General features: G+C 39.1%; 1 protein-coding gene across 1 annotated transcript in view; it reads right to left on the bottom strand.

The window, feature by feature from the left end:
• LOC149113252 (uncharacterized) overlaps positions 1-14,174 on the bottom strand; it is a 21,714-nt gene extending 7,540 nt beyond the window's left edge. The window contains exons 1-14 of the mRNA XM_089288133.1: positions 13,952-14,174; positions 13,797-13,854; positions 11,778-12,043; positions 10,756-10,935; positions 9,599-9,693; positions 7,959-8,064; positions 6,360-7,144; positions 5,115-5,392; positions 3,926-4,050; positions 2,871-2,916; positions 2,026-2,277; positions 1,376-1,489; positions 986-1,225; positions 1-114 (exon numbers count right to left, since the gene is read on the bottom strand). The exon at positions 1-114 is cut by the window's left edge and continues 49 nt beyond it. Of these exons, the coding sequence (XP_089144259.1) occupies positions 1-114; positions 986-1,225; positions 1,376-1,489; positions 2,026-2,277; positions 2,871-2,916; positions 3,926-4,050; positions 5,115-5,392; positions 6,360-7,144; positions 7,959-8,064; positions 9,599-9,693; positions 10,756-10,935; positions 11,778-12,043; positions 13,797-13,854; positions 13,952-14,014 (2,722 nt within the window). The 5' untranslated portion in view covers positions 14,015-14,174. The remainder of the gene's footprint in view (positions 115-985; positions 1,226-1,375; positions 1,490-2,025; positions 2,278-2,870; positions 2,917-3,925; positions 4,051-5,114; positions 5,393-6,359; positions 7,145-7,958; positions 8,065-9,598; positions 9,694-10,755; positions 10,936-11,777; positions 12,044-13,796; positions 13,855-13,951) is intronic.
• Between the last annotated feature and the right edge of the window lie 826 nt (positions 14,175-15,000).

The raw sequence follows: 15,000 nt of genomic DNA, 5'->3' as shown, positions 1-15,000 counted from the left end.
TGTAGCTGGGATGCTGTACATTCATGCCAGGTACAAAACCAGCTGTTGACTGTGGGCTCATGCCAGATGCGACCATATTAGGTTGAGGGACTGGAGCCATAGGACCTTGCACACCTGAACATATATCACGTTCACAAGTTAAGAAGGAAAGCACAAGGGAGGGGTGACGTGGGAAGCAGGACTGCAAGAAGTTGCTTCAGGGAGGTGGAGACTACAAAAGTTAAATAATGCATAGGTGCTGATGGTGTTATATTGCTGTGCCTTTTATTGATATGCGAAATCTGACATAATTTAGAACCCAAATAACGGTTGTTTTTACAAGGCCATCAATCACCTTGCAGATGTCTCAGCAAAGACGTTACTGCAACTGGTTGAAAAAGTCACATCTACAGATTCCAATTGGTTGATTTTAATTCATTTTGTCAGTTTGTTTGTTTGTTTGTTTGTTTTTTTTCAGGGTTTAAGGGTGGTCACTGCAATTAAGTTTGAATGCAGCGTGAAGCCCAACTCTTGGCAGAACTTCAGAGTTTGCATAATACTGAATAGTAGCTGACCAATTTTTACTGCACAAAAACAAAATGGCAAGGCAAGAAACATAATTATTAAAACATCGTCTAGTGTAACATCAATCTTTCATGTGTAAGCAGCCTCCAACATACTCCATAGTAAGGCAATAGGGAGGCGCCATAGCCAACTGTTTAGGGCAATGGGTGTGAATTCTGGAGGTCCCTGGTTCAAATTCTCCACCCTGCCGCTATCCGCATTTGTTCTTGGTAGTTCCAACTTCTCGACCATGTTGTGTAAATAACCAACTGGACAGCCTTCCACCAGTTGGGATTCTTAATAGTTTAATAGTTCTATCATGATTGTTTATTTATTTAGTACAGTGTCTCCAATTACGACAGCAGTGCTAAATACATTTGACATTTATATAAACTTATTCATTTATTTATTCATTTAATTATTTATTTTTTATTAAGTTTACCTTGTTGAGCTTGCATTTGCAAATGGGCAGCCAAAGCTTGTTGTTGTTGAGGGCTCATTCCAGGCTGAGGAACTCTCTGAGGTGGCATTCCCTCTGGGCCCATGTTTTGTTGAGCTGCCACAGCCCCTTGATGAAGGGCTGCAAGCTGTTGGTGCATCATAGTCTCGTGCTGAAGAGCTCCCATGGGTTGAGGACCCGCAGTATTCATTGACATTCCAGCGGGTATTTCAGGTTGTTCACCTGTGATGAGATAAAAGTAACATGAAAACTAAATATGGCATTACTCTGTTGATGTCTTTTTTGTCTGTGCATCCATGAACTTATACAGAATGTACGCAAAAAGGCACTCAATGAGGGGAAAATCAAAATGTGGCTCAATTTTATGCTTACCAGGGGCTACTGCCATTTCTTGCCGCAAAATCACGTCAGGCTGTTGAGGAATAACGGGCATAGGAACAGATTGTGTGGGTGGAGTCCCTGCAGGGACATACAGACCCTGATAGCCTGAAAAAGATAAAGCAAAAAGTCCTTAGTCTTCTACTCAATTGCTTTGATTCATTTGAATGTTCACACACTAAGGTTTCATTCCCAAACCTAAACATTGGAACACCTTGCACAGCATAACAAGTACTACATGACAGTACTGCTCAATAGCTTTCATTTGAATGATCGCACACTAGGGTTTGATCCGCAGACTTAAAAGTTAGGACCACCTTGTATAGTACAATAAACAGTACCACATGAAAGTATTGCTCAATAGCTTTCATTTGAATGGTCGCACACTAAGGTTTGATTCGCAGACTTAAAAGTTAGAACCACCTTGTATAGCATAATAAACAGTACCACATGAAAGTACTGCTCAATAGCTTTCACTTGAATGGTCACACACTATGGTTTTATCCACAGACTTAAAAGTTAGAACCACCTTGTACAGCATAATAAACAGTACCACATGAAAGTACTGCTCAATAACTTTCACTTGAATGGTCACACACTAGGGTTTCATCCTTGGACTAAAAGTTAGCATCAAGCCAACTCACTCATTTGTTCATAGTAAGCCTGGCCTGGGTACATTTCACCCATCTGCGGCACCATTGACTGGTGCACTGGGAGTGGCATCTGTTGAGTTTGTCTCTGCCTCTGTGAAGAATAGCGTTTAGGTTTAGCAGCAGGGGCAGCCTGTGACGACCCAGCAGCATTTTGCGAAGTGGATTCACTGGTTCCTTTCTTGGGTGATGGCTGTTTTGAATTCTTGACTTCCTGTTTCCTGGAAGTCTTCTTCTGCTTCCCAGCTAAAAATAATTAATGACATACAAAAAAATACAGATATATCAACTTGCTGACATTACATTACCTAAACATGTTGGTTATTGATGGTTCATTCATGTTTTCTCTTGTTGTCCTTAGAACTTTAAGCACATCTAATTTCTTGTTACTTGTCGAGCTGTGGCAATTATTTTCTCCAAATCATAATCACAACCGTGAATGAGGTTTGGATACCCAGCTTTAATTAGCATAGATTTTGACCATTTTACTTCTCCGTTTACTCCCCAGTTTTTATTTTGATCGAGAAGATACTGAGTGTTTAAATGGCTATCCAAACACCTCGAATTTCGTCAAAATACTCTGCTGCACGTCATATTTTCAACTCTCTTCTCGGTGTTTGGATATCTCGGTGAAACACTGTCTTTCGTGTTTGATATATTACTTCAAAGTGATCTTAATTTGAATCTCATTATACAGGCTTTTTCTACTGTGACTCAAACCCATGATTTGTTCCCACTGATTATGACTGGTGGTCTGACCATCCCAGTTTCAATATATGGGATTGCTCCGTGTCTAAATTCAAACATCAAGAATGGAAGAATTCTTATTAAAAACTTACAAGTTTGCTCAGGTTCTACAGCAGCTGTCTCTTCTTCCTCAACTACCTAAAGAAATGGAGGAGGACAAAGAAATTGTTACTTCATTAGAAAAATGGGTGGGATGGGGGCCTGATGCTTGGTCCATTGAACACTACATCAGAACGACTGAGTACTAACCCAGTTATGTCGTGTTCTCAGGGAAAAACCTCATGATCCCCAGTTTAAAGCACTGGGCCAAAAAATGTCCATGAATATTAACACAGAGGGTGTTTAACACCATGTACATGACGATACCACCTCACTATTACAGCCATTTAACTCTGGCCCAAACCAAATTCTCAGTCAGTCATTTTCTTATTTACAGAACCCCTTTGATGTGGCCACCCTCTTAATACGGCCAGATTTTTGTGGCCTGTTGGTGACCAGATTAACAGGGTTCCACTGTATTTCAAGAATTTTCCAGATGGTTGAGCCAAAACTGTCTCACCATTAACATTCTGACAGAAATTTCCTGAATTTTGGGGTAAATTGTAAACAACCAAAGCATTCCAAAGTCGAGGCCAATACAGCATGATAAATGTCACATAATTAGTCCTAGGATGCTTTTAATTGATTTAAGTCCATATCCATTATGGTACAGCATACATATCATCGCACAGTGACAGAACTCCTTTACAACAATACAATAAAGTTCTGATCACAGGGTTTGCTAAAATAATGCCATCCAGTTGTCTGGGACAAGTAGATTTTCCCGGCAGGCAAGTAACTTTTCATTCTCAATTGGCCTCAAGCAAGTCATATGCCAACTATTTTTTTTTAAAGGAAATTACGACTTGACCAGAGCAAGCAAAATCTGAGAGCTACTTGTCTGAAGGGCAAGCTGGAAATCAAGTTTTTTTTAGCCCTGGATCAGTGATTTATTTGCACAAGTGAGTACAGTGGAATCTCATTTAACCAGACACTAAACAGACAACACACAGAAAAAAGCATGAACTAGAGACCAAAAATAACAAGAATGCCATAAAGCTTTCCTCGATAGTACATGCAAGTGGAAAAACACATTCAACTACTTTACCTCCTCCTCCTCATCTTCTTCATTGTAATCCTCTGCTTCTTGTTGTTCATTTCCTGTAACCTCTTCATCATCATCTCCATCATATTCATTTTCTATAATCACATCTTCATCGTCTTGTTCAGCATCTTCAAACAATAGAAAGGTTGCACAACAATTAAGATTTTGGAACTTTAAATTCACCTTGAGTTTGTAACAGGTTAACAAGGTCTTGAGGTAAGCTAAGGTTACATGTACATCTCCACCAGGCTAATTTCATCCATACCGCCAGATCTTATACCAGTTCTAGTAGCATTCTGAACGACTAGGAGTTCCCCCTCTCTTGGACAAGATTTTAGTCCACTGCAGAGTTAGGCCTGGTTTATACCAGCGACAGGGCTGTCAATAAGGGCTGTAACCCGTAACACCTGCTATGGCTGAGTGAGTTTGATGGACCCTTGATGTTACAGGTGAACTTGCCTATAGTTGATACAGTTCACTCAAAAGGCAACAAGTTTGTTACAGGTGTGAAGATCAAGGCTACTGGTGACTCGGAACTTAATGACAACCCTGAGCCACAGAACAACATAATTGCTTTCACAACTGTCAGTAATGTAACATCGACAAAAAGGCATAAGGAAAAGATCAGTTTTTTCCTCATGTTGTTATGCTTGTGCTGTGATATATCTATTAACGTGTTTGTGCTGTTATATTCTTATTAACATATTTATACATCCTGCATAAATATGTTTATTTACAGTATTTAAGTCATTATGTCAGGATGTTCACACTGCAAACATAATGAAATGACATCCTTCTTATATCATTATATTTTAAATTTTATGACGTTAGATCGTTGCTAAGACTGTGAACTAGACTTTTATACCATCACCATCAAATTCACTAGTGACCATTTATACACCTGGGTTTAGAGAGGTACTGTGAAAGTAAAGAATCTTACCCAACAACACAACACAATGACCCTAGCCTGTAAATGCAGATGTACATGTATTTTGCTGGCTGTCGCTTATTTTTGGTGGAGACAAGCAACAGCTGGAAATATAGCTGCATTAATTTTGCAGGCTCCAATGACCCCCATACAGACTCTAAACCAAAGTGCTCAATCCTGAGTCTAGTACACCAATCATTAGTACTGTGACGCACTATAAAAAACTTTGCCGTTCTTTTGTTATGTTTCCAGGTTTCCACTCACCCTCAAAGTGCTGTTCTTCAGCCTGTTTCTTCTTCTCTAGTGCTTCCTTCTTTCTGGCCTCGTCCCGTTCACGAGTGAAATCAGCGGCATTCTTCCTAGGTTTCTTTAGCTCCTGAGTCTGTCCCCTCCCCCTACCCCTCCCTCGTAGTTTACTGTAACTGTGGGTGGTACCCATGGGAGATGGTTTTGTTTGCACGTCTGATGGGGATGAAGACTCATCATTGTTGTATTCCCGCTGACTTCTTGATGGTCTTGTTTCCTTTGTATCATTCCTATTTCTTTAATTGAAAATAATAAAATACAGTCACAGTCAGCATATAGAGAGGAAACCAAACAGATCAATAGGCTATTTCCGAGTTGCCTTTTGCCTGTGTCAAAACAAGTCTTCATGCAAAACCATCCAGACATATGAAAATGTGTTCTGCCTACAGGTTTATTTTCATACAAATCAAACTCATTTTCACATGAAAGGTTTTGCATGAGAACTCATTTTGAAACAGAGGAACAAGGCAACTAGGAAATGGCCTATTGAAAAAAAGCACCAAAAAACGTTTCTGGATAATTTCCATTTGGACAAATTTCACATATTGTGAGTTGCACTAAAAGCAAGCAAAATAGCTTCACCTCTACACTTCAGTTATTAGTTACAGTAGGTAAGTTAAACATCTTCACAGAGGAAGGCCAGCCATAAGAAAGAACTTCGCCCATCTTCTAGAATGCATCTTAACATTTATTACACTTAAATGCTTTACAACAGTAAATTTTTCGCAGCCAAGCTTATACAATGTAGAACATTTTACTAATAGTACTATTAATTATTTTAGTGCTAACCTTGATAAATGAAGTTTTGATCACTTGATTCATAATTATAATTATTGCTAGATTAATTGCTTGATTGCTTGATTGATTGATTAATCATTGATTAATTGATCGACTTACTGACCGACTGACTGACTGACTAACTGAATGATTGATTGATTGATTGACTGATCAGTTATTAGCTTATTAACTGATTATTATTAATTGATTGACTTACTGACTGACTGAGCAACCAACCAACCCACTGACTGACTGATTGATTGATTGATTGGTTGATTAATTGATTGATTTACTGATCATTTATTAACTGATTGATTAACTGACTGATTGACTAATTAATTGAGTGAGTGAGTGAGCATGGGCATTGCACTCTTCTAAATTTGAGCCCTGACACAAATCAATTGAATTCATATCATTGTATTTCACCTGTCTTTTGCTGGACTCCCAAATCCTCCACCTCGTCTACTTTGATTTTCTCCATTATCATCATTTTGTTTCCTGTCTTGCCTTTGACCTCTACTTCTATCACCAAATCCTCTGCCTCCTCGGTCATCAGAACTGTATCTTCCTTCATTTCTTCCTTCTTCACCATCTCTTCTTCTCGGTGGTCTCTGTTCTCTATTTCTTTCAAAGTCATTCCTTTTTCCTCGGTCGCGATCAGCCCTTCTATCATAATCATTTCTGTCTTCGTATTTTCCTCTGTCATCACCTCTATTTCTATCACGATCACGTCTTCTATTGTCTTCAAATTCCCGGTCATCATTAGCTCTCCTTTGTCTATGATTTCTCTCATTGTGTCTTTGCACTCTTTCGTCAAACTCCTCTTCTTCATCACCCCAGTTTCTTCTCTGATTTGACCTTCTGTCTCTGCCCCTGTTATGTTCATCTTCATCTCTATTTTGCCGCCTTTCCCTGTCTTGTCTTCCAAATCCCCCTCTTGGTCTATCCCCACCTTCTTCAGAATCTTCTGATGTATGTCTCCTCCTTCTCCTCTGCTCAGCTGGCCTGTCATTTCGCAGCCTTTGCTCTGGGGCCTGGTTCTCCTTATTTCTTTCTTTTTCTTGAAACTCTTCATCATCCATTCTCATTCTGTTTTCTCTCCGCCCACCTCCTCTACCTCCTCGCCTTCCTCTGCCTCGAACAAATTCCTGAAGGTCATATCTCCTCCTCCCAGGACGACCACCTCTTCCCTCAAGCCACCGCGTAGTCTCCTATTGAAAGATAAACCTGTTCAGTCTTACGCTTCACAACTGAGACTACAGACTAGGTGACATAAATTAACATACACTGTATTTCAGTGCTGACCAAATCGTCAGAGATTTAACCTTATCGCAATTGCAGCTCTGAACTGCAGAAAAACTCATTCCAAAATAGAAACACAGAAAAGGCCAAAAACTGGCATGTATGGGTAAAGCTGGAACAGGTTAAAACACATTCCATTAGGGTAACTTAAAAAATATCCTCCCAATGTTATCTAAGTGGATCTCAATTTTTGTGGAAGGGAAATCAATGGAAAATCATCTATGTGTGTTCAGTACAATGCACCTTTTCACTGCTGTATTGCATCGTAACTAAATCAAGTTTTTCTCAAGCCCTGTTTTAACCTCTTTACTTTTTGTTTCAAATGTCAATAGTTTCAAGTTAACAAAATTAAGGATCCTGTTGTTAATACATACATGAACACATTTTGTAAACAGAAACAAAATTACAAAGCTTAAAGGGGCTACATCACAGTTTGCGCATCTTGAAAAGTTTAGCCTAAATTTTTCAAGTTTGTCACTTGTTGTGCGTGTTAATCTTTTCCATCCTTTAAGATTTATTATTATCTCTTTGGTATTTTTCCATATTAGTAAACTGCTATTTTCAGATTTCCTTAAATTTAAAGGCAATTTTGTACGTGACCAAAATAACTCAAAATTACCATGATTGGGCTCATAAGGAGGACAAAACTAAATGAAATGGCTATTTCTGTACTGTCATTTCCAAGAACAAGGCATTTAGTACACAGACAATTTCACTCCTCACCTCAAGCTCCTCTTTAGTTTTTGGACCTTGTTCATCTTCTTTGTACATATCATGTTCCCATCTGTCAGTTGTTCTGTCCCACAACTTTCTCGTTGTTGGCTTTCTCCTAATCATAGAAAAATACACATGTGTGACTTCAGCATGCTTCTCAAACTAGATTGCTCTTTTACATTGTAATTCCCAAAAGACAGCATCCAAATGGGTTACATTTGTATTTGTGGCCCAATCAGCATCGTCGCTGGTATCTAGAGGGGACCTAGCCCTTTAGATCCAGAATTCAAAATTTCAAGGTTGACTGTTTTTTCAAGCAAGCGTTATTTCAAGCACAATACAACTACTACTGTACATGTAGATACACGATTTACAGTACAACGATACATACATGTACAGACATACATGTAAATACTTTACGGTAAGTCCCTACAAGGGTTTTCGGTTACAGAACTACATAAAAATTAAATAAGCATAACAATAATATTATTGGTTATTTTCAATGAGCCTATAAAAGGAATTACAAATTCAGAGATTTATCAGCTTAAAGTAACTTAACAATTTGTGATAGACTCTCACAGAGTCTGAATATTCAATATCATGAATAATGTCATTCCAGAGCCTACTGCGAGTGACAAAAGTGTTGAGACACTTCACAGTAACATTCGATTTTTGAGCATCTTGGAAAACAATTCCCCCCCCCCCCCCCCCACTTCCCCCTAAACAATGTTGATTTTTCTATTTCTAAGCCTGCACAGACCACAGCACCTACACAACATTGAATTAGGGGGCCGAAGGTATCAGGGAACTAATGCTAGGTGCAAATAAAATAGAATAGGGGGGCGGGGGTTAAATATTGAAAAGAGTCGTTTTCTAAAAGAATCTGAACTACTTTTGTCACCCATTGTAGTTCCATGGTAGGTAAACGACTGCTGACCAGCAGTTAGGCAACATCTTGGAATGCTCAGTTGACTACGTTGTGTAGTATTTATGATATGAAGCTGACTACGCTGATTACATTTATTAGCATAGGGGTGGCTGCTTAACAGGTGGCCAATTAACCAGGCTTTCCTTGCTAAGAGTGACAATTGGCACACAGTACTTATCATAACTTTGTGAAGATCTGATCTGATTTCTGTGAAGATCTGATTTGATTTCTGGGAATTTTGCCACAAAAATTATCTTAAAGGTCTATTCAGTGCAGTCATTAAATTGTGACCACCTCCTATCTAAGACATGGTTGACCATCCCCACAATCTTTCAAGTTCTTTTTGAGATACACATAGAATGCAAGACTTGTTTTACATCAGGGTATGCACTGGGAGCTGCTAAATAAGCTATAGACCAGGGGTATACATGGGATATTTGAAAGTTGATACATTGTTGATACATTGAAAGTTGATACAAATTGCTTTTTTTAAAGCAATTTTGTCTCAAAAGACAACCTCCTTCATAGCTGCTGATGCCAATTCTTAAATAAACTGATTGGTGGCTTTCAAATGGTGTTTTGTACACAGGCAGAGTGTCTTTTTTTGCTGATGTGGGAAAAATTGCTGTTCACTTGAGGGGGTTAAGGGTTAATAGAATTTCCACTATAGTTGATAACTGCTAGACATAAAAAATGCTGACATTATTTTTGTCACTGCTACCTTTCTTCCTCTGGCGTATCCGTCCATCTATCATCATGCCCCCAAAATGTATCTCTGCGTGGAATAAATGCTGGGTTGTTCTCTTCTTCTGCCTCCTACAGTAATACATATAAATTTATATGTAATTTTGATTCTGATGCAAGCAAATCTTAAGATTAAATCATGAACTGGAAAATGGTCTCAGATAAAAACTTAACAAGGTGAGCTACTAACATGATAAATTTATGATCTGAAATATCTTTTGCTCTGCATTTATGAGCAGAATGTGATTATCAAACATCTTTTTTTTAATGTTTACTGATGCAATCAATGTGTTTTGAGCCATGTTCTAGTGGACAATTTCAAGGTGTCAGACTTAGCAATCAATAGGCCTGAGCAATCCTGGAAGTACAGTGGCACATCTAGGAGAGGGGCCCAGGCTCCCCCCCCCCCCCCCCCCCTTCCCTTTTTTTGGGTAAAAAAAGAAAAAAATCACAGAAGGAAGAAAAGCCAGCAGGACAAGCAAAACAAAACCAGCCCCCTCCCCCCCCCCCCCTTCCCCCTTAGCTCAAGGTCTGGATCCCCAACTGAAGTATGCACAAAATTTGTTGCATTTTCAACCTCGTTAGAGGGCCTCTCTTCCAGTAATGTTATTCAGTTTAAAGAAAGCATGGCAGCACAGTGTGATGAAGGTTGTCTGTTTCACTCCTGTTAATCAGATCTAGCAGTAATCAGTCTTTTGCCTACAAGTTGTTTCGACAACGGCCAGTTTGGCAATGTCTCATTATGATACGAGTTCAATACATCAATTGCAATAGATTGCACAGTAATAAAGTCTAGCACACTCTAGCTTTAGTGTTACCACACTACAGAGTGAAAGCTCTAAATATTTCTCATTGTTTAAACATGAGTAAAGAGTGGCTGCTTTTCCATCTGACCTACTTATGTCAGCGAATGAACAGTTAGCAAACCTACATGTAGCCAAAACAGCCCTTATCCAATCTAATAAACTGTATCAAAATGCTTGTGACATGAGACTTGCCAAATGCTGTCAATCAGTCATGATGGCAGCACATCACTGACAGGTCATGTCCAGACTATGCCCTTCAGACTCTTGGGTCCTCACTTGATGACATGCTGTCTTTGTCAAGATCTATAATAATTAGTGTCAAACTAACCTGACCATCTCCTCTTTCTCTTGTGTCTACTTTTTCTTCTTCTGTGCCCCTTTCATTTCCTTGTTTCTTGTTGCCTTCTTCATCTTCTTTAGCAACTTCCTCTTCTTCTATAATAACGTCTTCACCTTCTTGCTCATCTTCACCTTGCTCTTCTTCTCCCTCCTCTTCTTCTTCACTTTCCTTTTTTTTACATTTTCACAATGAAAAAGAAAAACAAGCACAAAATGATTTAGCTAAAAGAGGAAACATGTCTTTGTTTACACCCTATGCTCCCGAGAAATTATCCATTGACATATTTATACCAGAGCTTGCATTACATCAGAAAGGGATGGTGTTGGACATAATTATGTTCCACAAGGAATTAACAAGTGTAAAGAGAGAGAGAGAAAGAGAGAGAGACCATTATATAAAAATTCTGTAGTTCCACATATTGTACTACTTGAATGTACAGTATCACTTTGGCCAGAAGAAGAAAATGGGTTATTATACCAGTACTACTTACATACATGTATATGTTGCAGGTCAAAATGAAATTCAGGTTAAAATGACTTTAAGCTTGTTTGATTCCCAATTTCCTTTGAATTCTAGCCCTAATTACTCATGATCCATGAATAATTAAGGTTAAGAGACAAAGCAAGTTCATTTTAACCTGAATATAATTATACGTTGGAGAAAATTGCAGCGAAAGCAAGATGCAAGTGACTAGGAATGTTTCTACTCCCCCCTGGGGGGGGGGGGATTCTAGTCCATCACAGGGTTACCCCAAGCATTAAATACACCAGTACCCATTCAAACACCTGGGTGGACAGAAGCAGGGTGAGAGTGAAGTGTCTTGACCAAGAACACAACACAATGTCCCTGGTCAGGGTTTGTACCTCCACACCGCTTGATACAGAGTTGAGCACACTAACCATGAGGCTAATGTACCTCCACAGAGGGGTAAGGCAGAGGGTGAACCATTCCTTGGATGACGGTTTTTCAAAGGTTTAAGGCCAGCTCATTATGTCTGAAAAACAACTGACCTCTTTGTCACTATGATCTGTATGGGATCCTGAAGATTCCGATTCTGATGTGTAACCCTCACTATCAGTCTCTTGATCACTCTCCTCTTCACTCTCTTCCTCTGAGCCAGATGGGTTTTCGTTGTCAGCTTTTTCACTTGCAGCAACAGGTTCATCCTTTACTGTAGGAGGCTTGACTTCAGCTCTTTCACCCTCATTTTCATGTTGAGGCTCTGTAACAGAACCCTCCTGTTCAACTGGCTGCTTTTCCTCAGTCATTTCATTAGCTGTGACAAAATTGAAAAAGTTAATAAAAGTTAATCATAGACTTATAAAATAACATTAGAATCAATTTTGAAAGTTCTATGATCAAACAAGTTCAAAAGATGTTAATTTTGAAGAAAACACCACTTATTATTTGTAGTTTAGAGTCTCCAAACAATCTAATAGCTAATCTTTGATTACTACTGGTAAAATAATATTTACGAATCAATTTGGAAAATTCTAAGATAACAAGTTCAGTATAGGTTGAGGGAAAAGTTATATTAGGGAACTGAACACTTGTTTGCAGGCTTTTAGCCAGGATTTGATAAGTGGCTGTGCAAAATGTGCTATAGGGCCTGCTCAAATACACAATTTATAAGGCAACATATGAAAAATAAAATGATTTTCTTTAATAAGTAGCCATTCACAGGATGCCTGGATGCTCATCTGGCTGGAAGCCTGCTTGTTTGAAAAATTCCCCAACTTCACAAAGCTACAAATTTGTGATTTTGTGAGTTGCTACTCACAAACTACCAAGTGCTATTTACCATGGATTTGAGTGTTTGGTTTGTTACAATTCACATGAAATGATCACAATCAGTGCTACATAACACGAAATTGTCATGTACTAGATTGAGAAGCATCTAATACTCTATTTAAAGATTTTTTTTTTTCAGTTCATACTGCACACACACAAGTGCTGGTTTAAGTTTTAAATGTGATTCAAGTAAGACATAATAGAATGTAACATTTTGTAACCAGCATGAAGAAAATTCAAAGTTTACCACCACTCTGTTCCAATGTTAGATAACAGAAAGAGGGCTAAAACGGGACTACCGCTATAGTGGAAGTGAAACTTTGTGCTTCATTCTGATATTACTAGATCTGTGAAATACTACGATTATCAGTTGAGTAAGGCGGACGAAAGTTTGGTCACCAAGTTTTAACGTAAAAATCGTGTTGTTGTCACGAGCAACTGGCTCCGTATCCATTGGCAACTTGTCGGCCTTTGACGTCAATTGACAGCAAAGCGCACGAAATTGTAGGCAACGCGACAGGCGACCAACGGCTGTTGATATTGTTACCAATGGAAACGAGGTAAGTTGCCCGTGACAACAACACGATTTTACGTTAAAACTTCGTGACCAAACTTTCGTCCCGCCTTACTCAACTGATAATCGTAGTAACTTTGCAGCTGAGAAAACAAAGAAACTGTTGGACAAAAAAACTGAAAACACCAGAAAGATCAGGTAAACTACCAGTAAAGTAGACTACAAGTCGCCCCTCTTTCACTTAGTCCGTTATGCATGATGCAAAGACCTTGAGGAATTATGTTAGCACAAACATTTTTTTGTCAAGGTTTATTGCGGACATGCTCAATGGACTAAGTGAAAAGGGAGACCACTCATAGTCTACTGATTTAAAGAATTTGCATTTTACACCTGTAAACACTGAGGTGCTGAGATTGAAAAGCATGGAATGGAAACCATCTTTAACATATATTGAAAACAGCTGGATAATTTCAAGCATTCTCTGCCCTAACTAACTTCAAAAGTTTTATATAATTTTCTCATAGGTCTTCCTAACAGAACATTTTGTAATAACATCTGAGCGTTATCTTATTTGTTTCTTCGTTGTTGCCGTAAGTTCAAATAATATAACGGTAAAAACAACGCAAGAAATATGGGACCTGTTACTAAATAACAATTGATCATACATTCTAGAATCATCCAGGCTTAATTAAATGAAACTACGGCGAGCTTTATATATTCTAACCTTGCAGAATCTCATTTTCCATTGCCCTGGAGAGGGAGTTTTGTTCTTCAGCTTCTACCTGTAGACAGTTTATAAAAGTCAATGTTTAAGAACTCTTCAACTTTTTCCCTATGTTTGAATGAAGACACTTCCGCGATCCACGCAGTTTCACCGACCTTCTCGCCAACCCGAGGGGTTGCTTGCAAATCGCTCGGTTCCAAAGCCACAGTATCCGTCATGGCTGAAAATGATCCAAACGAAAAGCTTTTTCTAACATCTACAACCAGCCTGGGAAAAAGAAGGGGCGAGTTAAGGAATCAAGGCTCTAAATGCAACGAAAGTTGTCGATACAGCATGTTTCGGCCGCCATATTGAAAAGTGGCATGCGTAGACAAGGTAATACGCATTTTGAAAATCAAAAGACTGCTAAACATAGGGTAATGCAGGCGCAGTCCGGCTGGTACTTACTTCAGGTTTCTTGGAAGGACCACCCCACTTCACTGTATCTGTGACTGAGATTTAATAAATATAGCCACAATCTGGCCGGTTTACTCGTTGACTAATTTGCTGACTGATTTAACTTTTGAACTTAGCCGACATCTGGGCGACAGCATCTATGGCGGCAGGCCCCTGTTAAAGCCGACCATTTCTAGCCGAAATGGGCGGCTCTACTTTTTCGGCTTATGTTAAGAAAAAAGAATAAAATTCAAGCAAATTTGCGAGCCCATTAAAACCTCCTGGGTAATCCTGATACATTTTCCCAGCCAATTTGAAAAAAGTAGCACATCAAATGGGGGACGCAAATTTTCTAGGTACGTCCTAGCGCGCAAAGTGATCGTTTCTTTTTACTGGACTTAAAAGGCCCGTCTTATGATTTCGTACCCATCCTCAGTCATTCTATGTCTAATTTAAAACCGCCGGGCTCAAATTTAATATGGCTTGAGACAGCACTTGCCTCACTGTCCGTCTCCAAAGTCCGCCCACTAAGTATTGCTGGTATCGAACCTTTTCGGTATGCTTCGGCGGCATTTCGATCTCGTTTGTTCTCGCCATGGGTATATAACTGATCAGGATCAGTGATCCAAGATCACTTCGGATCATGGTACATCAAAGGAACCGATGAATCCGTGACCAGAGTGGATTCATCGGTTCCTTTGATGCACCATGATATGAGTGATCTTGTATCACTGATCCTTATGCGGATCAGCCCCAAAGGAACGCATCC

Source organism: Orbicella faveolata, unplaced genomic scaffold (genome assembly GCF_042242905.1).
Source record: "Orbicella faveolata isolate gen_17 unplaced genomic scaffold, um_ofav_v1 contig_15, whole genome shotgun sequence".
NCBI lineage: Eukaryota > Metazoa > Cnidaria > Anthozoa > Scleractinia > Merulinidae > Orbicella > Orbicella faveolata.
This window is presented reverse-complemented; position numbering and strand designations above follow the sequence as displayed.